At 37.0% G+C, this 22109-nt stretch overlaps 1 protein-coding gene across 2 annotated transcripts in view; it reads left to right on the top strand.

Annotated features, from left to right (window-relative positions):
* Positions 1–21522, top strand: part of LY49E (killer cell lectin-like receptor) — a 101153-nt gene extending 79631 nt beyond the window's left edge. The window contains exons 1-8 of one of the 2 annotated variants that reach the window (XM_005610807.4): positions 9094–9244; positions 10908–11024; positions 12370–12459; positions 13394–13633; positions 15330–15472; positions 17265–17371; positions 20052–20212; positions 20291–21522. In XM_005610807.4, coding sequence (XP_005610864.1) covers positions 10910–11024; positions 12370–12459; positions 13394–13633; positions 15330–15472; positions 17265–17371; positions 20052–20199 — 843 coding nt within the window. In that variant the 5' untranslated portion in view covers positions 9094–9244; positions 10908–10909 and the 3' untranslated portion in view covers positions 20200–20212; positions 20291–21522. 2 annotated transcript variants of the gene reach the window in all.
* The last annotated feature ends 587 nt before the right edge of the window (positions 21523–22109 follow it).

Below are 22109 nucleotides of genomic sequence, written 5' to 3'. Positions count from 1 at the left end.
CTGCCACAGCATGGCTACTAAGAGATGAGTGGTGTACATCCACACCCAGGAACTGAAGCTGGGCCGCTGAAGTGGACTGCACAGAACTTAACCACTGGGCCACCAGGACTGGCCCCCTTTGCCCACTTTTTAAGCAGGTTGTTTGTTCTATAGGGTTGTAAAAGTTACTTATATATTTTGGAAATTAATCCCTTATCTGCAAATGTTTTCTCCCGTTTCATAGTTTGTCTTTTTATTCTGTTGATTGTTTTCTTTGCTGTTTGATGTAGTCTCACTTCTCTGTTTTGCTTTCTTTGCCTGTGCTTTTGGTGCCAAATTCTTGAAATCATTGCAAAGGCCAATGTTATGAAACTATTTCTCTGTGATTCTTCTAGGACTTTTACAGTTTCAGGTCTTAAATCTTGTCAAGTTTAAATCTTGTCAAAGATTAGTTGACTGTATAGGTATTGGTTTATTTCTGGGTTCTCTATTCTGTTCCATTGGTTTACATGTTTATCTTTGTGCCAGCACCATACAGTTTTGTTATTGTTACTTTGTAATATATTTTCAACTTAGGAAGTGTGATGCTTCTAGTTTTGTAATTTTTTCCCCAAAGATTGCTTTGACAATCTGGGTTTTTTGAGGTTCCATATGATTTATTGTAGTAACATTGGCTTATAACACTATGTAAATTTCGGGTGTACACCATTATATTTTGATTTCAATTTGGACTATATCATGTTCACCATGCAAAGAGTAATTACAATCCATCACAATACACGAGTGCCTAATCACCCTTTTCGCCCTCCCCCTTCCCCTCTAGTATCCACCAATCCAATGTCTGTCTTTATCTATTTGTTTGTTATTGTTATGTTTCATTTATGAGTGAGATCATACGGTATTTGACTTTCTCCCTCTGACTTAATTTGCTTAGCATAATACCCTCAAAGTCCACCTATGTTGTCACAACTGGCCAGATTTCATCCTTGTTTATGGCTAAGTAGTATTCCATGTGTATATGTACCACATCTTCTTTATCTATTCGTCCCTTGATGGACACCTAGGTTGTTTCCAAGTCTTGGCTATTGTGAATAATACTGCAATGAACATAGCGGTGCATATATCAGAATACATTTGTGTTTTTGTGTTCTATGGATAAATAGCTAGCACTGGAACAGCAGGATTGTACGGTAGTTGTATTTTTAATTTTTTGAAAAATCTTCATACTGTTTCCCATAGTAGCTGAACCAATACACATTCCCACCAGCAGTGTATGAGTGTTCTCTTCTCTCCATATCCTCTCCAACACTTGCTGTTTCCTGTCCTGCTAATTATATTTCATTTTGCCAGGAGGGAGGTGATGTTGCGTTATAATTTTGATTTCATTTCCTGACAGTTGGTGATATTGAACATCTTTTCATGTGCCTGTTGGCCATCTGTATATCTTCTTTGGATAAATGTCTGTTCAATTCACTTTCCGTTTGTGTCTTCAGGTCTGAAGTATGTCTTTTGTATGCAGCACATAAATGGATCTTGTTTTGTTATCCAATCAGCCACCCTATGACTTTTGATTGGAGCATTTAGACCATTGACATTTAAAATAGCTTTCAGGGCCCAGCCTGGTGGTGCAGTAGTTAAGTGCTCATGTTCCACTTCGGTGGCCCAGGGTTCACCAGTTCGGATCCTGGGTGTGGATTTGGCACTGTAGGGCAAGCCATGTTGTGGTAGGTGTCCCACATATAAAGTAGAGGAAGATGGGCATAGATGTTAGTGCAAGGCCAGTCTTCCTCAGCAAAAGGAGGAGGTTTGGCAGCAGGTGTTAGCTCATGGCTAATCTTCCTCAAAAAAATAAATAGATAAAATAAAATAGCTTTTGATAAGAAGGTAATTATTGCTATTTTGTTACTTTTTTCCGGATGTTTTAGAAGTTCTTCTCTCTTGCTTTCTTGTTCTCTTCTTCTCTTCCCTTGCAGTTTGATGGCTGTCTCTAGTATTACATTTGGGTTACTTTCTCTTAATATTTTGTGTAATTATTATAGGTTTCTGGCTTGTGATTACCATGAGGTTCATTTATAATAACCTGTGTATACATCAATCTATATTATGCTGATGGTCTCTGTAGTTTGACCTCTTGCTAAAAGCTCTACTCTTTTACTCACCTCCTCCCACATTTTATGTTTTTATATCATATGTCAACTCTTTCTTTGTGTGCGTGTATCTCTTACCCTCTTATCATGGAAATAGCACTTTTAGTACTTTTGTATTTTAACCTTCATAGTTTCTTCATAGGTGTTATATCTGCTATCTTTATTGTATATTTGGCTTTCCCTGTATTTTATTGATTTTTTGATAGTTTTTTATTCCTATTTGTGGTCTTCTCTTTTCCACTTAAATATGTCCCTTTAGCATTTCCTGTAAGGCTGGTCTCTTGGTGATTACACTCCTTTAGATTTGCTGGTCTGGGAAACTTTTAATCTCCCCTTTCATTCTGAATGATAGCCTTTCTGGGTAGAGTATTTTTGACTGTAGAGTTTTTCCTTTCGGCACTTTAAATGTGTCATGCTACTCCCTTCTAGCCTGTAAGGTTTCTGCTGAGAAATCAGCTGACTGCCTTATGTAGTTTCCTTTGTATGTAATTTTTTCCCTTTCTCTTGCTCCTTTTAGGATTCTCTCTTTATCTTTAATTCTTGACATTTTAATTATAATCTGTCTTAGTGTGGGCCTGTTTGGGTTTATCTTGTTTATTGCTTTCTGTGCCTCCTGTATGTGGATGTCTGTTTCATTCCCTAGGTCAGGAAAGTTTTCAGCTGTTATTTCTTCAAATAGAGCCTCTGACCCTTTTTCTCTCTCTTCTCCTTCTAGGACACCTAGAATAGGGATGTTTGTGAGCTTTATGTTGTCCCAGAGATCCCTTGGACTTACCTCATTGTTTTTAATTTTATTTTCTTTTATCTGTTCGGCTAGGGTCATTTCCTTTAGTATTTCATCCAGCTTGCAGATCTATTTTTCTCTATCATCCACTCTACTATTGAGTCCCCATAGTGAATTTTTCATTTTCAGTATTGTATTCTTCATTTCTGGCTGATTTTTTTTTTTTATTTCCCAATTTTTTGTTGATGTTCTTACTGAGTTCATCCTTTCTTCTCCCAAGATCAGTGAACATCCTTCTGACTCTTAATTTAAACTCTTTGTCAGGTAGATTGTGATCTCTGTTTCATTTAGTTCTTTTCTGGGATTTTGTCTTGTTCCTTTACTTGGAACATATTCCTTTGTGTCCTCATATTGCCTCTTACTCTGCTTATATCTATGTATTTTGTAGGTCAGCTATACTATATCTCCCAATCTTGGAGAGGTGGCCTTATATAAGAGATGCTTTATGAGGCCCGGCAGTGTGTTTCCCCTTCATCACCAGGTCCAAATGTTCCAGGAATGTCCCCTATGTGGGCTATGTGAGTCCTTCTGTTGTGGCAGGGTTACTCTTGCTGCAGGTGTCCAGGGAGGCTAGGCTGTCCCCTTGGCCAGCTGGTGGTAATGCTCAGCTCTGTGTGGCTTCTGTGGGCACTTCGGTCACTTTATTGGCCATGCACAGCCCCAGTACAGTTGGCTACAAGGTCTAATAGAACATTCCTGTTGCAGTTGTCTGTTAAGTAGGCCCCCAGTTTGGCTAGTTGCTAGGCTCAGGGGCTCACAATTACTGTAGGCCTCTGGCCTGCAAGGCTCTTGTCAGCTCTCTCAGGATTGCACCTGAGTGAGGCTGGCCCCAGACATGGGAGCACCCAGTTATTTGCGGCTTTGGAAGATCAGGCCGATCCTGTGTGTGACTGCTTGAGAAGCACAAGTCTGCTGTAGCCAACAAGCCTCACTGCCCATTAGGCCACACACCCATCAACGCAGTCCTGCCCCATGCCTGTGACCCACCCCACTGAGGCAGACCAAGTAGTCCTACTACAGATGCCCCAAACACTCCACCAATGTAGGCCCCATCCTAGCACATCCCCTGCCCCACAGAGGTGGACCTACTGCCCTGCTGCAGAGATTCCAGGGAACACACCAATGCAGGCCCTCAAGTTCCCCAAGGGCTTTCTGTCGGTTGGGGCCAGTCCCTAGCATATGCTGCCTGCCCTGGCTGAGCTGGATTAAATCTCTGTCCTAGTAGGTCGGGCAGATGTTTCTGCTAAGAGGCCAGGGGAAGGACTCGAATGGTGTCTGCCAACTTCTGTCAGCACACCTGTACCTGGTCACAATAACAGCTGGATCCAATGTCTCAGTCCCTATGGAGTACTCACCTCACAACAAGATGTACCTGGAGCCTTTCAAGTGAGTCTCTTTTCATGAAAGGACTATGCACCTTTCTTTTTCATGATTTTAGGTTGCTTTGTGAAATGGGTGACTTTTTGTGTGGGCCCTTTAAGAACAGGCTTTTTTTTTTTTTACTTCTGTTTGATAGTTTTCTTGAGGTATTCCCAGTTCTAGTTAATAGCCTCAAAACCAGATAGTATGACTCTTGTCTTGGTTGTGCTGAGTCCAAATGCTGCTTGTTGTGGTAACGCTCACCTGCTCAGGTCCCTCACTCCTCCAGCGAAGCCTTCATACCTTAGGATTGCTCTCAGCCAGCCACAAAGCACTGCAGCTCAAAGGTGGCTTCTCTCTCTCCAGAAGGAATTTCTGCCTCTTCCACCTTGGTCAGCAGTGTCCTTTGTTGTGGGGGTTCTTTTTATCTAGTTTTCAGTTCTCTCTCAGGGATAATTGTTCCAAGAGTAGTTGTAAATTTGTTGAGTCCGTTGGAGGAGGTGAGTTCAGTTTTCCTATGTTGTCATCTTGACACCATCTTTCCTGTTTACTTCTTAACTACTTCACAAGGGTAGTTTGAAGCTGACCACAGATAGATTGCACTAGCAAAGGAGGAAATAGTTCTTAACCTGGCTTCATTTAAGCTGCTCAAATATTTATTTTCATAAATAAACTGTGGTGACACCAGTTTTCAAGCCTACATTGAGATTTCTCAATGTTTAAAAAATATTCTATTTCCAGCCCAAGTAAAATTGTACAAAATGGCCCTTATATAAGTGTACTGTCCAATAAAGCAGCCAGTGGACATATGTGGCTATCTACATATTATTTTGAATTCATGCAAATTAAATAATATTTAAAAATAAAATAATTAGTTCCTCAGTCTCACTAGGCACATTTCAATTGCTCACTAGCAACTGAATAACTTTTCTATATTAACACTTACACAATGGTTAACATGGATTTCTATATTGACAGTTATACAATTGTTAATATAGACTCAACATAACCTGGCCCAGTCTGCCTTTCTAGTTATTCTATTTCCATAAACTTTATGTTCTAGCTGCGAATAAACTTGATCCCTTAGTGGTACAGAGCCAAAAACCTTGTCTGATGTACTTTTTTTGGCATTATTTTTCATGCTTACTTAGTTCCTGTGAGGGCCTTCTCATTTAGTTACTTAGAAATTGGAGGAAGCATGGTTACTGTTTGACTGACTGCTGGAGGCCAGTTGAGACGATATAGAGGATTTTAACTCTAGAACATTAGAACAGCTTTTTTGTAAAGACAGGAAGGACAAGTGAAGTAGCTAATTAGGGGAACAGAAAACCTCAAACAAGAGGTCTTTAGAGTTTTTACTGTAAGAGCCAGGAAATTTAGTGCTGCTCTGTGGCATAAAGATTAGGCATTAGGACAAACAACCAAGGAGGTGGGAACCTGGCCAGGTGAGACTGCTCCTCCCAATAGAGTGATACAGACCATCTTTCTCTGGGAGCTCGTGGTTATTCCAGACATCCTTTACTTCAGCACAGGACAGGAACAGCATGCTGCTATGCCTTGACAAGCCTCTGAGGTTTGAAGCTGTGACCAGAAAGCTTGAAGGTGTGGCTAGAATCTGTGTGCTAAGCTTCTAGCTGACAAAGTTAAGATTCTCAGGAAGGAATGGGTAAAATGTGTGGTTTCCCAAATGAAAAAATTTGCAGCGAAGCAGCCAGGAAATAAATATTAGAATGCTTTATATATTCATGTTGTGTGTTTTGCAGAAAAGTGAATTCAGAAGACAGAGTTCCAGAACATTCAAAGCATTCATAAATTTTCTCATCTATTTGCTTTTTTAACAGTGGTTGTACAAGATAGATGAAGTTTGGTGCTTCCAATTTTGTGCTGTGATCAAAGCACCATGATAGGAGTTTCATTTAGGCCCGTCGGAAGTTACTGCTGTTATCTTCTGATGCTGATTGTCTTCTCATTTAAGAAGAAATTTGCCTTTTCCAGAAATTCAGAGCTTGGTAATAAAAAGAAACTAGAGCTTAGAGGGAACAGCTACCAATTTGGCTTTACAATCATTAATGTCATTCTGCCTCTCTCTAAAACTGTAAAATTTAGATTTGTAGTCAACTTCTCTTATCTTGAACATGTTCATCGAGTGCACACGTAGGCATCATCTCTCTTCTATGTGCTGCAGTTATAATAATGAACAAGACAGATGAGGTACTCACCCTGTGGAGTTTATGTAGAGGAGACAGACAACTATGTAAGTGTTAAAAGGTGTCAGTGTGTCAGGATATCTGGCTTGCGGTCCTGGCTCTTCTAGTATTTATAGTACCTTGGGAGAGAGAGAAAAAATGAACATTTACCTATTCTGAAGTCTAAGAAATCCTGTCTTTGGTGATAATCTTATTGAATTCTTCCAGGTCTATGAAGTGAGTGATATTCTTATTAAACAGGTGAGGCAAAGGAGGCTAAAGCTTTGAAGTGACTTGTTCAAATTTTTACAGCTAGGAGGGATCTGAACCTTGGACCTCACATAATAATATTTAATATTTAAGGTGTACCTACTATATTTTCTAAGTCTGGTTAGGGACTTTATATACACTATCTCATAATAAATATTAATATTAATTAATTTAGTATTAAATTAAATATTTTCAGAATATTATTTCTATTTTATTGTAGTGAATCCAAACTTTAGAGAAGTGAAGTGACTTGCCTCAAGTCACACATAGAAGCTAGGGCTGGTATTTCAAACCAGATCCACCTGGTTCCAGAATTCATGCTTTGTGGCAGAGGTTTGTTGAAAATCCAGGCCCTTTGAATCCACAGTCCATTTGTGCTCTGTGTATTCACTCAGGACTGATTTTAAACATGGATCAAGAATTAGCAATAATGTGTTCTTTGACAAGTCAATTAACCTCTTAACATTAATTTTTTCATTTGTGAAATGGAGACAATAATTAATAGCTGTCAGCTTTGAGAGGTTTCAATATGGTTATACACACAGTAGGTCCTCCAATAAATGATAGTGTCTCTGCCACCTTCTTGACAATCATTACTCTTTCTCCACCCCTACACCCTATATTTTTTCAGCAGAGCTCTTTTATGTCTTTATTTTTGGCATTGCCATAGAGGGCTGGGGTTCTTTCTCTGTTTTGAAATTGATAAAGTCAATCCAAGATTAGGGTAAACTTGCTGCTTGGTAAGTATTCCTGAAGTGTCCAGACTCTTCTCATGAAACTTTGCTATATTACTGAATTAAATTAGTCTCTGGGAGGTATTTCAGTGGCCTGCCTGTGCCTGGTGACAAGTGGTAGACCTCAGTGGGGATTCAGAGATTAAGAACGTCATCGGGGGACAAGTAGGCCAGTTGAGGGCAAACAACAGGCAGCATAACCTAGACTGGGTGCTAGTGGTCAGAACACTCAGTAGACCATGTCTGCAAAGTAATAGGGAGGAGAGATGGGGGCATGAGCAGGGGGAATGAGAAGGATGGGGAAGTTTTCTAAAGTGGGACAGTTTAGCTGTGGCTAGAAGTGGGGAAGAGAAGAAAAGAATAAGCAAGACATTTGGCCACATCTGGTGAAATTGGGGTGGGTCTGGCTCGGCATAATCAAATTCCCCTATGTTCCACGCCTCACTCCTCCTCCTCCACACTCCATATTAACCACTCTCGCCTGATTTGAAGAGCAATTTAAACTGGCTTCACAGAGCTGTCCGTCAGAAGATTGACAAGGCCTGTTTCAAACAAAAGTGAAATTCAATGAGAGACTTGGGTGTATTCTGGCACAGTTTGGCTCATAGAAACAGAATTCTAGAAATAAATTTCTTTTAGCTGGAAGGTTGTAGATCTTCGTGAAGTAAGATTTGTACACAAAACTCAACTAGAGGAATAATGCAGCAGTATCTCGTAAAAAATCACTCGTGAACATTGCATACATGACTAGTGGTGTATAATGGGAACAAATTTTCTGGAGGGTATTTGGTAATATGTATCAACATTCTTTATTGTATATACTCCTTCAGCCCATAATTTCGTGTTTATAAAATTTTCCTAAGAAAATATTCAAAAGTACAGGTCAAATATTTTTTTTATTAAGATTATGGTAGTTTTTTATACTGTCAAAAATTTGGGAACCACATAAATGTCTGACAGTAGAAGATTACTTAAATAAATTATTGCATAATCCACATGGATAATAACTGTATCTGGTTTTAAAATGACATTTTACATAAATAGTTTTTAAATGAAGAAATTTTTATTTATTAAAAAATTATAGATCAAAAACATTGTCTATGGAATGACACCACTTTGATAGTAAACGTAACGCACGGATAAAAAAGTAGAATATGCACCAAAATTTTTTTACTGGAATTATGGACGTTTTAAAATAATTTCTAAAATACATTTATCTGCAATAAACATAAATGGGAAAGAGAAATAGTCTTTTTTTCAAGTAGCAGCATATAAGAGAAAGTTTCTAACAGATTATTTATGAGTTGAATCAAGTAGTACACATTTTTGTGTATTTGTATATATATATATTTATACATATACATTTTAATAATTTGTCTTTACTAGTAGTTTCCTTTAAGTATGCCAGTCTTTGTTAAAGATATTAGTTTGTGTTTCTCCAAAGCTGTGTTCATTTATCTTTTCAGTCCTCAAATATAGATTTTGAATGTTATTTTGTGAAGTGTACCAAGTGTTTGGTTACTTGAAATGGAGGAAGATATAACTGGTGACCATTTTTCCTTTCCCGTCAACCTCAGCTTTTATCATACAATTTCCTTTTATCACTTTGGTCAAGAGGAGGGGCAGACAATTTTGAGTTGGAGTACCACTCAGAGACAATTCATTTCTGCCTTCCGTCTTACAGCCTCTCACACCCAAGGGATCCAGGATTGGAAAGGCCGACTTCTCCCACCTTGTTCTTGGGTCAGCTTTCTCCTCCTGCATCGCTGCATGGCACAGACACAGGTACCCTCTGCTCTTATTCTTTCAGATCTTTGTATCTGAGTATACTGTTAGTCCTACTTGTAAAGAAAAAATTCTAGGAATATGGCATTTTATTACAAATGACTTGACATGCACAAGGGATCGATGGGAAAGCATTCTCTATTGATTGTTTTAGAACTGCATTAACTCAGAAGGATGTGAAAACTGTAGTTCAGCATTCACGGAAAGTTATTTTCTTTTTTTCAATATGCTACAATTTTTTCTTTGTGTTATCTAAGTGAAGAGGGCTTTGGGGGGTTAATTACATTTGGGCCTAATGATTTACGTATTATCTTATCAATCTTAAATGATTCTGTAATAGAAAAGATTCCTTTTCCTTAGGAAATTAGAGAAAATGTGAACAAGTTTAGAAAATTTTGTAAATTAAAAAAATTTTTAGAGAATATAGTTACATGTGCAATTTGCTTTCCATATTTCTTGTTTTGTGGATATCATCTTTTCCCCTTGATTAGTATAAACAGCAAGGTAAATTTTAAATATTTACTATTTAAAAATTTCTTTTTATATTAATATCCATTAATAGATTGAATCCTATATGGATATTAAGTAATGACTACCCACTAACAAATGTTACTTTCACATAGGCTTCTTGACAACATCATACACTAGAAGATTATTTCTAAAATTTTAGTATACATGGAATCATTTGGGATTAAAAATACAAGTGTCTAGGTTCCAACCTAGCAGACTTTTATCCAGCACATCTTGCATGGGGCACTGGAATCTGGAATGTTAACCAGTCTGCAATGTTAACCCTCAGTAATTCTTTTGCCGATGGTGTATGGGATACACTTTGGGAAATAGAGTCATGTTGTAATTGAATAGAATGCAAGAAGTTTTTAATATTTATATGTAAATCTGAACATGTATATTAAGTTTTTTTTAAAGTCAAGATAATTATATTTTTTCAGAATTTTAAGAACATAGCATTTTGGTTGTTTGACTTGATAGTTTTAAAAGTATTTCAGTAATTTGGGATGGTATCAATTCTGCCTAACATTTGTATATGTCTCTTGAACATTTTGAGCTATACTGGCTGGGGCAATAGGACCCAGCCTGTTCAACGTATTGCTAGTTTCTTAAAAATTCTCTCTGTACTTTTAAATAATTATGGAAGTTATCATTAGCAATATAAATGACTTTGTCAGAGGTATCGAAAGGTTTTCCATTTCTTTTTTTTTTTTCTGAGGAAGATTCACCATGAGCGAACATCTGCTGCCAATCCTCCTCCTTTTGCTGAGGAAGACTGGCTCTGAGCTAACGTCCGTGTCCATCTTCCTCTACTTTATATGTGGGACGCCTACCACAGTGTGGCTTGCCAAGCGGTGCTGTGTCCGCACCCGAGATCTGAACTGGCAAACCCCAGGCCGTGGAAGCGAACGTGTGAACTTAGCTGCTGCCACACTGGCCACCCCCTCCATTTCTTATATAAATCAAACTCAGACTACATGCTTTAGGCACTTAAAGGAGTTAATAAACACCCCCCTCTTTACACATAGGGATATACACACATACCTCTTAATCCTGGATATGTTCCTACAGACTGACATTTTAATTTCTCTTTACATAGAAATAATCCTGTTGCGAAGTTTTAATGCAGAACATATTTTTCTTGTTATTCTAGACATGAGCAATCAGGAAGTGACTTATTCCTCCTTGAGATTTCTTCAGGCTCCTTCAGAGTCACAAAATAGTGTAAGGCCTCGCAGTACTCAAAGACCTGGGAAAACTGATGACAAAGGTATATGTTTTAAGCATCTACATTCACCCGTCTTTTATGGATTGTCAAACTTTAGGCTTTTGAAGAAAGTGTTTCTATCCATACTTCAGATTCTCAGATGTTGAAATGAAATCATAATTGCGTAGACTAGTAGAATGAGTCTCTTTTTTTAAGTTTGTGAGAATGGAGAAATTAATGAATTCTTTTAAATTTGAGAAGCTAATAGAATGTTTTCAAATTTGTTTCAAAAGGAATTCATGAGGCCTTTAAAAGTAAAGGGCAGAGCCAGCCACGATGGCCTAGCGATTACAGTTTGGCCTGCTCCTCTTCAGCTGCCTGGGTTTGGTTCCTGGGCATGGAATCACACCACTCATCTGTCAGTAGTCATGCTGTGGTGGCAGCTCACATAGAAGAACGGGAAGGACTTACAATAGAATATACAACTGTGTACAGGGGCTTTGGGGAGAGAGAGAGAGAGAGAGAGAGAGAGAGAGGAAGATTGGCAACACAGTTAGTTCAGAGCAAATCTTTCAAAAAAGAAATTAAAAGTGAAGGACAGACTAGAGTCTCAAGAAAACATTGCATTTCCTAGAGAAATAGAAGTCTTAAAGAATGAGAAATCTAAAATGTGCCTTAGAAGAAATGTTTTTATTCAAACAAAAGATAGGTGTCTTAAACACTTACAAAACTTCATGGCAACAAAGAAGTCAAAATGTTCAAATCAAAAGGAGCATTCTAACTTTTCTGTTCTTTCTCTCTCCCCTCAAATATTGTCACAAACTCTAAAGTGAGAATAACTTTTACTTGTTTAATCTAGTGGCAGAGATACAACTTTTAGAAACCGAAGACCTCAAGATTAGGAGGATAAATATAGTAATGACCAGAGAAAAATAGAACTGATGGAAAAGAAAGTTGATTTCTAGAAACACCTTTAAAGATGAACCCCAATCACATTCGCAGCTTCAGAATATCCACTATTGGCCTCCAATTTCTCAAGAATATTGACTCCCTTTCCTTGCTCTTCATGATTAATTGTCATCTCAGGAAGGAGTATATACGACAGTGTAGATTCTCATAAATGTGTATTGTGTCTATTGCCATCTGTGCTTTTGTAAGGGGTGTGCTTTTAAAATCCTATAGGACTGTTCTTGGGTGTAACATTTCTACAATGAGTGTATGTCAGACAGAAGTTGGAAACTTTAAAACTGTAATTATGAGATCACAAATTTAAATCAGTTTGCATGATATCTTTTTGTAAAATTTTTAGAGAAGATTGTCTTTTTGTTCCAAATGTTGTACTAGGTTAAGGTGAGTAGTGGGCCTGGCTCTATTCTTAATGATTATTTTCTTCTTTCCTTCTTTAAAGAGACTTCAGTGCCCTGGCATCTCTTGGTAGTGACTCTTGGGATCCTCTGTTTACTTCTTTTGGTGGCAGTCACAGTGTTGGGAACAATGAGTGAGTAACTGAAATATATCCTTCAAGTCTGAGTGATAGCAGTAACTGGTAACTGCACACATATTAAACATGCTCCAACAATTGTTCCTTGGCTGTAATCAGGAAACGTCCCAGGTGTCTGTTTTTTTTGGTGATTTTTCCACAGACACATCACAATGTCGTTTTCATTTTACTTACCTGTTCCAGTGACTTCATCTGTAATGTGCTTTCTCATTCTGTATAATACGTGGTAACATTCCTCTGATACGGGACCTAGTAATATTCTGCCTACTGAGTAGATCATTGCGAATGTTGGCTGAACATTCTCAGAGAAGCAACTATTCAAAAGAAATTATGACTTTCTCTAAGTATAAAATGAAGAAGTGGTTTAATAAAAATAATTATTCTATGCATGGATCTTAGATATCTTGAATTTAACCTTTAGCTTTTATATGAAATCCTTGACATCTTTAGAGAAAATCATTCATATGATTTACTCAGATCAGATTATATTCTTGGATCTTCCTCTCTTTTCTTCTGTGGATATTCCATCTACTCCGAAGATAATGGTGCCATTTCTTCGTGTGTCTTCCTGCAGATTTTCGTACTCAGAAGACATGTCGCTAAATGTTGATTGACTGATTTCCACTTTTAGATTTATTTTTAAATGATGTGCTAACTGTTAAAAAGAAACTAAACTGAATGCTGAGGTGTTACCATTATAATTTTATTCAGATATCTTATTTTATTCTATGCTTACATTGCTAATAGTGAGAAATTTGATGTTTCTATTTCTCTGGCCAGTTTATGGAGATGTTACTTTCTAAATGTCAAATTACTAATTAAAGTAATGAAATGGGTTGATTTTTAAAGTGAGACTTTTTCTTTTGTATTAAATTTCAACATTTAAACATTATGAGTACTTTTTGTGTTATATCTATACTATTAATTTTAGTTTTTCGGTGTATTCGAGAGAAACAACAGGAGGAAAGTAGACAAAACCTCAGTCAAAAGTACAACATTATGCAAAAGGAGAACTACTTAAAGGAGCAACTTTTGACAAATAAGACTTTAGAATATGGCATTCTCAAAAATCAAACTCTTCAACAGAAGAAGGAAATAGCTTCACTCTTTAAAGAAAAGATGAGATGTCATCGAAAACAGGGGATCTTGTCAAGGTCTTTGCAAAATACAGGTATGGAGGAATTCGTGAGTGACAGGCAGCATGACCTTTCATTATTTCTTCCCCCTCCAGAAGCTTTGAGGCCTAATAAGAGGCTGAGGATATGCGCTAGTGATGCAGGTCTACTAAACAACTTTAATTTGTGCCTCTTAGTGTGGTGTGGGTATTCGGGTTACTTGTTTCAAATATGGGATGAAGACCCCAGAAGACGTGTTTGGATTAGCAGAGCCCTGTCTTTCCCCAAATTCAATGGCGGTTCTTGTATTCCTACTGCTCCCAGAAGGTGAAATAGTACATCAGATCCCCTGAAAATTTGGATGATTTTGGAATTGTGGGCAAATTAGACACTCCCACTTTGTAGCTGATGTGAAATATGGAGGCTATCAGTAAAAATGTACTTAGGATAAAATGGGCAGAAGGCCTTTTATTTGGATGCTGTTGTAACGATAATTGTGTTTCCATTCTGCCTTGACTTCAGCTGTTTGGTCTGTTTGTGATCAATATGTATTCCCTGCAGTATGTCTGCAAGATTTGCCATAGTGTTGATGCTTGTGCCACTCTGTGTGATGGTACCGTTAAAAACGTGCAAGATATAAGAATATTAAATCTCATACAATAAACTCTAGCATCATGCATAAGAATGAAATGAATTGACCTGGCTAATCAACAGCTACTCAATATTTGCTTAGGATTTAGAGTTTACAAAGAGATTTTGCATATTTAATATAATTTAGGTATGGTAGTTAGTAGAAATTCACTGTCTCTATGACTAGAGGATCAATAATATTTTAAAAGTTTGGTATATTGTAAAATACGTGAGGAAAAGCAAAAAAAAAAAATCCAAAGACTAACATTTCTTTTCTCTAGAAGGCATTCCAAAATGCTTTTCTTGAATTTTATTTTATTATTTTTAAAACCAGCTTTATTGGGGTATTATTACTATGCAAAGAACTGCACAAATTTAATGCGTGCAATTTTATGCATTTGGGCTTGTGCACTTATTTGTAAAACCATCCACAGTTAGGGTAATAGACATATCCATCACTCCCAAAAGTTTCCTCTTGTTCCTTTTTTTTGTGGTAAGAACACTTATTATGAGATCTGTCCTTTAAGAAGCTTTTCAGTGCACAATTCACCATTGATAACTGTAGGCAATATGTTGTATAACGGATCCCTAGAACATATTCATCTTGCATAACTGAAACTGTATACCCATTGGCCTACAACTCCTCATTCCCCCAACCCGACCCCGCCCAAGCCCAGGCAACTACCATTCTACTTTCCATTTCTCTGAGTCTGATTAATTTTTATATCTCATCTAAGTGGAATCATGCAGTATTTTTCCTTCTGTGATTGGCTTATTTCACTTAGCATAAGCTCCTCAAGGTTCATCTATGCTGTTGTATATGCCAGGATTTCCTTTTTTAAGGCTGAATAATATTCCATTATGTGAATATACCCCATTTTCTTTATCCATTCATCCATTGATGGACATTTGGGTTGTTTGCATATCTTGGCTATTGTGAATAATGCTGCACTGGATATGGGAGAGCAGATATCTCTTGGAGTTCCAGAATATTGATGAACCTCATATTATCATTATTGATGGCTATTAAGAGTTTCTTTATAGACGGCTGATAAATATATTGCTCTGCTTCACAGAATACCAGAGGACAAGAAGTTTAATGTTTCACCTTCTATGTTGTAGGCAAACTCTATGACAACCGCTGGTCCTGTTGTGGAGTAAACTGTTATTATTTTACCACTGAAAATAAAGACTGGAGGGGATGTAAACAGACTTGCGAAAGTTACAATTTATCTCTTTTGAAGATAGATGATGAAGATGAACTGGTATCATGGATTGTTACATTCGCTTTTGTTCTCTTGGACTCTGTCTCTCATCCTTGGACCCAAGATATTGAGGGCAGGGGGGAGTCCAGAAAGAGGGACCTTCAGTTATTCTTTGTGTTGTGTCTGTTGAGTGAGCCAAAATTGCATAGGTAAGAGTCTGCCAGGAGACCTGCCAGCAGGCATATTATGTATCCTGATGACCATTATTATTTCTAAAATGGAAACCCCCTTGAAGGTGCAGTTTGGGGCTTTGCAATCATCTCCCTCTCTAAGGAGTCTGCAGTAGACCTGCTCATGGAGAAGTATGCTTTTGCTTCAATGAAATAGTTAAGCATTTGGTAAACTGTGGCCTGGAACCAGCAGTTATTTCTCCCTATAAGTGGCAACTAAGAACCTGGAGGCAACATGGTCTAGTAGTTAGTTTTGGGAGTACAGGAGCCACACTGATTGGAATAAAATCCAGCTCTGCCACTTACTGGCTGGGTGAGCTTGGATAAACGACTTAACCTCTCTGGGCCCGCGTTTTCCCATTGGCAGAATAGAGATAATGATGAGGAATAGGAAAGTGATAACAGTTTTACAAATTAGCTTTATGGTGATTTTGATTGCATCTATAGGTAACATGTACTTGATCAATATTCTTATATATTACATCAACATGTATATCTTTCAAAAAGAATTATAAAAAGAGAAAATACAGTGACAATAATATCAAAATTACCTTTTTAAGGGGCTGGCCCCGTGGCCGAGCGGTTAAGTTCGCGCGCTCCGCTGCAGGCGGCCCAGTGTTTCGTTGGTTCGAATCCTGGGCGCGGACATGACACTGCTCATCAAACCACGCTGAGGCAGCGTCCCACATGCCACAACTAGAAGGACCCACAACAAAGAATATACAACTAGGTACTGGGGGGCTTTGGGGAGAAAAAGGAAAAAATAAAATCTTTAAAAAAAAAATTACCTTTTTAATTTATTACTAATGGAAACTATCCACACACGCAGAATGTGATTTTGTAGAGAAATGTTTGCAAAGATCAGCCTGAAGCCTCTATTTATTGTGTAGGAAAATAAGGCAAAATTTATACGTAAATCTAATAGATATTTTAAACCACAACATAAAAGAATTTATGATATCAGTTTATAAAATAACTTTTTATGTTTGTTGCAGTAAAACACAGTTACATTTAAATCTTTTTCTAAAAATACATTGTCATCTAATCAGATATCATGTAATATGTCACTTTGATATATTACATTTTTGGAGAGTCAATATTTCCAAACACTGCCCTTTTCCCTGCGCCTCTTCCAACTACTGAACTCCAGCAAGGCTCTCTCTTATGAGGCTAAAGCCTCTAGGCACGTCTCCCCACATACACTTGTTTTAATAAACTTGTTTTGAAGATTCCTCTTTTCACTTAAGAATATATAGTGATCATTTTTATAGATCTGTAAGTAGTTTTCTGGAGCCTGACTTTAAATGGTTTCATAAGGTGTCATAAATTATTTATCAAATCTCCTATTGTTAGATAACTAGATTTTAAATTTTTCCATGTTTTAAATAATCTGTGAGACTTGCAGCCATTTTTAACATAAATAATCCCGGGAAAAATTACTTTCAAAAATGTAAACACAGGGATTGAGGGAAGAGAAGGTTTTTTAGGAAGGAGTGGTGAAGAATGATGTGGAGAGGAGCAGAGAACTTGGCAGAGAAACAACTGGGCCCTTAACCTGTCCTTCTTTTCATTCTCTAACAGGTTGGAGTTCAGTCACATGATATCCTTTGTTTCCTTTATAGGCATTTGTTCAACCCCAGACTTATAGAGATAGCTACTGGATTGGATTATCATACAGTGCAACGGAAAGTAAGTGGAAATGGATTGACAATGGCACATTTTCTGGAACGTAAGTCTCTGGAATGCATCCAAACTCCAATATTGGTGTTGGGGTTAGAACAATTGTATCTAAAAGGAACCTTCTCTTATTTTGCAGAGCTTAACTCATTTTCAGGTAGAGTTCATTGGCAAGAATAAGTAGAATGATTAAGAAAGCCTTTTAGGAAGTGTAGTTAAAAAAGAAGAGATGTGTTATACAGAGTTATCAATAATAATAAAATTATGATGTGATGATAAAAACACATGCTCAGAAGTAAGTCTTCAGAATTATTTTATTTAAAATAAAACACAAAGTAGAGTGATATGAAGAGACTGGACTATCCTGACTTACCCATAGTGAGCTCTCTGATAAGTGCAAATGAGTATTTTGAGTATCCCCCAAATTCATTTGAAACTCCTTTACATTATTAGTTTATATTATTCATAAACATCTGTGAGTATACACACGTACATATGCCTTCACTATAGCTCTTCTATTTTGAAGGGCAGTATTTTGTAAACTCTTGAGTTTACATTTAATTATAATCTGCTGTTAAACTGTTCAATGATTTTTTAAAAATCTGAATAATGTATTATATTTTTTATTTCTAGAAATTCTGCTTTATGTTTCCAAGTCTTCTTGCTAGTTACTCAGATTTTCAAGCTTTCTTTTATTTCTTGAATGATATTAAATATTCTTATTTTATATTTGGTATCAGATAATTTTTATCTTTGAAGTTTTGCGGGTCCACTCTATTGTTTGTGATGGCTTTCCTTCATGATGCCATTTTCTTTGTAGTATTTAGTGATTTTCTTTCCTTTTTGATCTGCTGTGGAAATTATTCAAAGACTGAGTTGAAGGTGGCTTCCTCAAGAAAGAATTTCCTTTTGTTGGATTCCTTGGGGCACTATGAATCTGGGCCACTGATTCTAAATTCTACATATGGGCCCTGTAAATGTTGTTCTGGGCTGCAAACCTACAAAAGATGTCATGCAGGAAATTACTTTAATGTAATTGTAGCCTGTAAGTACACTTTCAGGCCAACAGTCTCAGAGGTCAGAGAACAGAAAGGTTCACGGCTAAATTAACAAGCTCAAATTTCATGGTTAATTAAATCAATTTAAAACTCATTGCCCTCTGCAGGGGAAGGAAATGGGATAGCTCTCACATTTGGGTGGGATGGGATACGTTGTCATGCTAGGATAAGGTGCAAATGGATGAAAGGATTGCCTGAGTCCTGGGTTATGCAATCTTTATGTGGCCTGACTCTCTCTGCTGCATACCCCTTCCCTGCTGATGGTTTCTAGCACCAGATTTGAGGTTTGAGTAAAGAGGCCCAACAGACAGAAGGTTCTTGTGACGATCATGCACATTTTCTCTACTGGGGAGATGCAGGGGCATGTAAGCTTGGGCACAGCTGCAGCTTTCCATTTAACCTTAGCTGCAGCCACGGATTTTATGTGAATTTCTTAGGCAGAGGGCCAGATGAGTGTCACCAATGGATGGGAAACTTAAGACCTCATGAATGTTGAGTATCTATGTGCGTCACATATATCTTGACTGTTGTATTTAGTGTCTACTTAGTTCTTTCGTCCCTTCCCATGATCAGCACACATATGCTCTACTTACTCTGTGTATACCTAACATGTCTCATAGGTTACTTACTTATACATACTTACATCTTGTATGTTCTGCCTCTGCCTCATGAGCTACTTAGTTTCATTTATCTTCCTTGTTTATTTCTCTTTATCCCTGTAGCAGATCTGAATATTCTTAAATAATGTAGCAAATGCAGCTTACATGGGGGATGGCGTATGATTTTGAACTGTTAGGTGGGATTATTCTTTTTCCCTTGTTTTTCTCAAGGTTCACGAAAGGTCTTGGGTGGTTTATACTGAGGATATATCCCTTTGGGTCTCCACTCTATGTAGCTTGCCCTCTATTCAGAATCTTGGATGGAATTCATTATTCAGCCTACTACATCAGTTAAGGCAAAACTGACTTCAGAGCTTCAACTACCCTCCTGGGTTCACACCATTACTTCACCCTCCGCTTGAGTATGAATTTGCTTCTTGCCAATTCACAAATTTATCAAGAAGGGTTAAACTTTTTTATTCAACATTTTTAATTGTTTCAATAGGAAGATAGTTCTGGTATCTAATCCACCACTTTGCTGAAATAGAAGTCTCCCTTTTAGATATTTTTTCAGTGCGTTCTCATGTTTTGGCTAACAATTATTAGCTATAGGGTAGGGAAGGAAAAGAAACAAAACAAATAAAAACATCAATTAAACCTCACCTCTGTCTGTATTCCAATTCCACCTTTTCTCCTTAAGGTATATACACATGAGACTTGGTTATCTCTGTCACAGAACTTCAGTTCTTCTTTTTAACCTCTCACTTTTATTGAAATAATTAAGATGAGAAAGCTGGTTTCCTATATGTCATGATGCCCTAGCAATATTGCAAGGTAATTTCACCTGCTGACTAGAAATTCCTAGTGTGGAATACCAGGGAAGATGATGGGTGTGATCAGAAGGCTGTTATTATAGTAAATGGGCTAAAACCAAAAGACAATCTTTTAGTGATGAAGTTAAGATTAACATTTCCATATTCCAGATCTTTAGGCAAGAGACTTAAAAAGATAATGGTTTATGTTATTGTCAGCTTCAGAATTCAACAGTTGACCATGTCTGTTTTCTGTTCTACAGTAATTTGAAAATAATCAGTTTGCATTCCGGGATTAAAGGATGTGCATTTTTAACCGCAACAAAAATAACAGCTATTGATTGTGATAATGAATATAAATGTATCTGTGAGAAGAGAATTGATAGTGTTTTCACTGCCTGCTTCAATTGACACAGAAGAAAAGGTGAAATGGAATTTTGTCATTTTTTATTTGTTTCCTTTAATAATTTGTGATTACTTACAGATTAATGTGTTTTGACAGGAGGATTTATTCCATTGTGGAAAAACAGATGAGTTGGAAGAGGAAGAAAATGCTCTTTTGGTCTATTATATAAGAGCTTGGAGGCTGTCCGTCTTATTGGGGAGGAGGAGAAGATTTTGTCTTTGGAAATCAGTTGCCCTTCTCTTTAATGGCCCTGAGAAATTCTCTCCTCTTTCCCTGAACCACCCACAGAGCCAATGAGAGAACTCTGGTAAAGAGCCTGGGTCTTTGCCTTATGGATAGGATAAATCATTTCCATACCCTCTGGATTTGAGAGATAGCACAATTAAGGACAAAAAAATAGTTTTCCTGCCCTGTCCCCTGTCATTAAATTTTTTTTTAAATTTTTTTATATTTTCAAACTTATTGACGGGTTGAAAGAATAGTACAAGGAACTCTCATATAATCTTTACCCATAATTACCATTTGTTTATATATAATTCTAGCTGTGCTCTCCAGTTCTCTGTCTTTCTCCTTGCTGATTCATTTGATAATAAATTGGGGAGATTATGTCCCTTGGTCTAAATATTTACAAGAACACGGAGTTTATCTTGTAAACCATAGTACAGTTATCAAAATCAGGAAATTTAGCATTTCTACAGTGCTATAATTTTATCTATAATCTTTTCAAATTTCGTCAACTGTTCCAACAATGTCATTTATAGGTGTTTCTCCGCCATGTACAGGATCATGCAATACATTTACTCGTGATGTCACTGTAGTCTCCTTTAATCTGGGACGGTTCTTCAGGATTTCTTTGTCTTTCTTGACTGTAACATTTTAAAAATCAACTTTACTGAGTTATACTTCCAGGCAATAAAACACATCTATTTTAAATCCTGAGATCAATGGGTTTTTAACAAATGTATACACCTCTTAAGTACCAGCAGATCAAGACATAGAACGTTTTCATCACCTCCAAAATTCTTTTCTGTACCTTCCCACCCACCTCACCCCAGGCAACCAGTGATAAGTTTTCTGTGTCTATACCTTAGTTTTGCCTAGCCTAGAATTTCATACAACATGTGCTCTTTTGTATCTGGCTTCTTTTTCTCGGCATGTTTTTGAAATTAATTCAAGCCCTTTCATGTATCATTAGTTCATTCTTTTTGTTACTGAGTAGTATTCCATTGTATGGATATACCACAATTTGTTCATCCACCTACGGATATTTGACGTGTTTCTAATTTGGGGCTATTATGAATAAAACTACCATGAGCATTTATGTGCAACCCTCTGTCTGGATATGTTCTTTTCATTTCTTGTTATTAAATACCTAGGAATTTGATTGTTGAATCTATGGTAAGTGCATGTTCAAGTTCTTCAGAAACTTCTAGTTTGTTTTCCAATGTTGTTGTGTCATTTTATTTTCTCGATACCAACATATGAGAGTTCTAGTTGCTTCATATCATTGCCAATACTTGATATTTTCAGTCTCTTTAATTTTAGCCATTATGGTGGGTGTGTATTAGTATCTCACTGCACATTTTTTATTTGCATTTATCTGAAGATTAATGACATTGAGCATCTTTTCATGTGTTTATTGGCCATTTGTACATCTTCTTTTGTGAAGTGTCTGTTCAACCTTTGAAGTGTCTGTTCACTCTTTATCAAAATTGGATTTGTCCATCTTATTATGGAGCTGTAAGAGTTCTTTATATAATTTGGATACAAATCCCTTGTTAGATATATGTATGGCAAATACTTTCTCCCAGTCTGTCTTCCCTTTTCATTTTCTTAATGGTGGCTTTAAAAAGCAGAAGTTTTAAAATTTTGATGAAGCAAAATTGATCATTTTTTTCTTTTTTATGCTTTTTAT

Source organism: Equus caballus, chromosome 6 (genome assembly GCF_041296265.1).
Source record: "Equus caballus isolate H_3958 breed thoroughbred chromosome 6, TB-T2T, whole genome shotgun sequence".
In the NCBI taxonomy this organism is placed as follows: Eukaryota; Metazoa; Chordata; class Mammalia; order Perissodactyla; family Equidae; genus Equus; species Equus caballus.
This window is presented reverse-complemented; position numbering and strand designations above follow the sequence as displayed.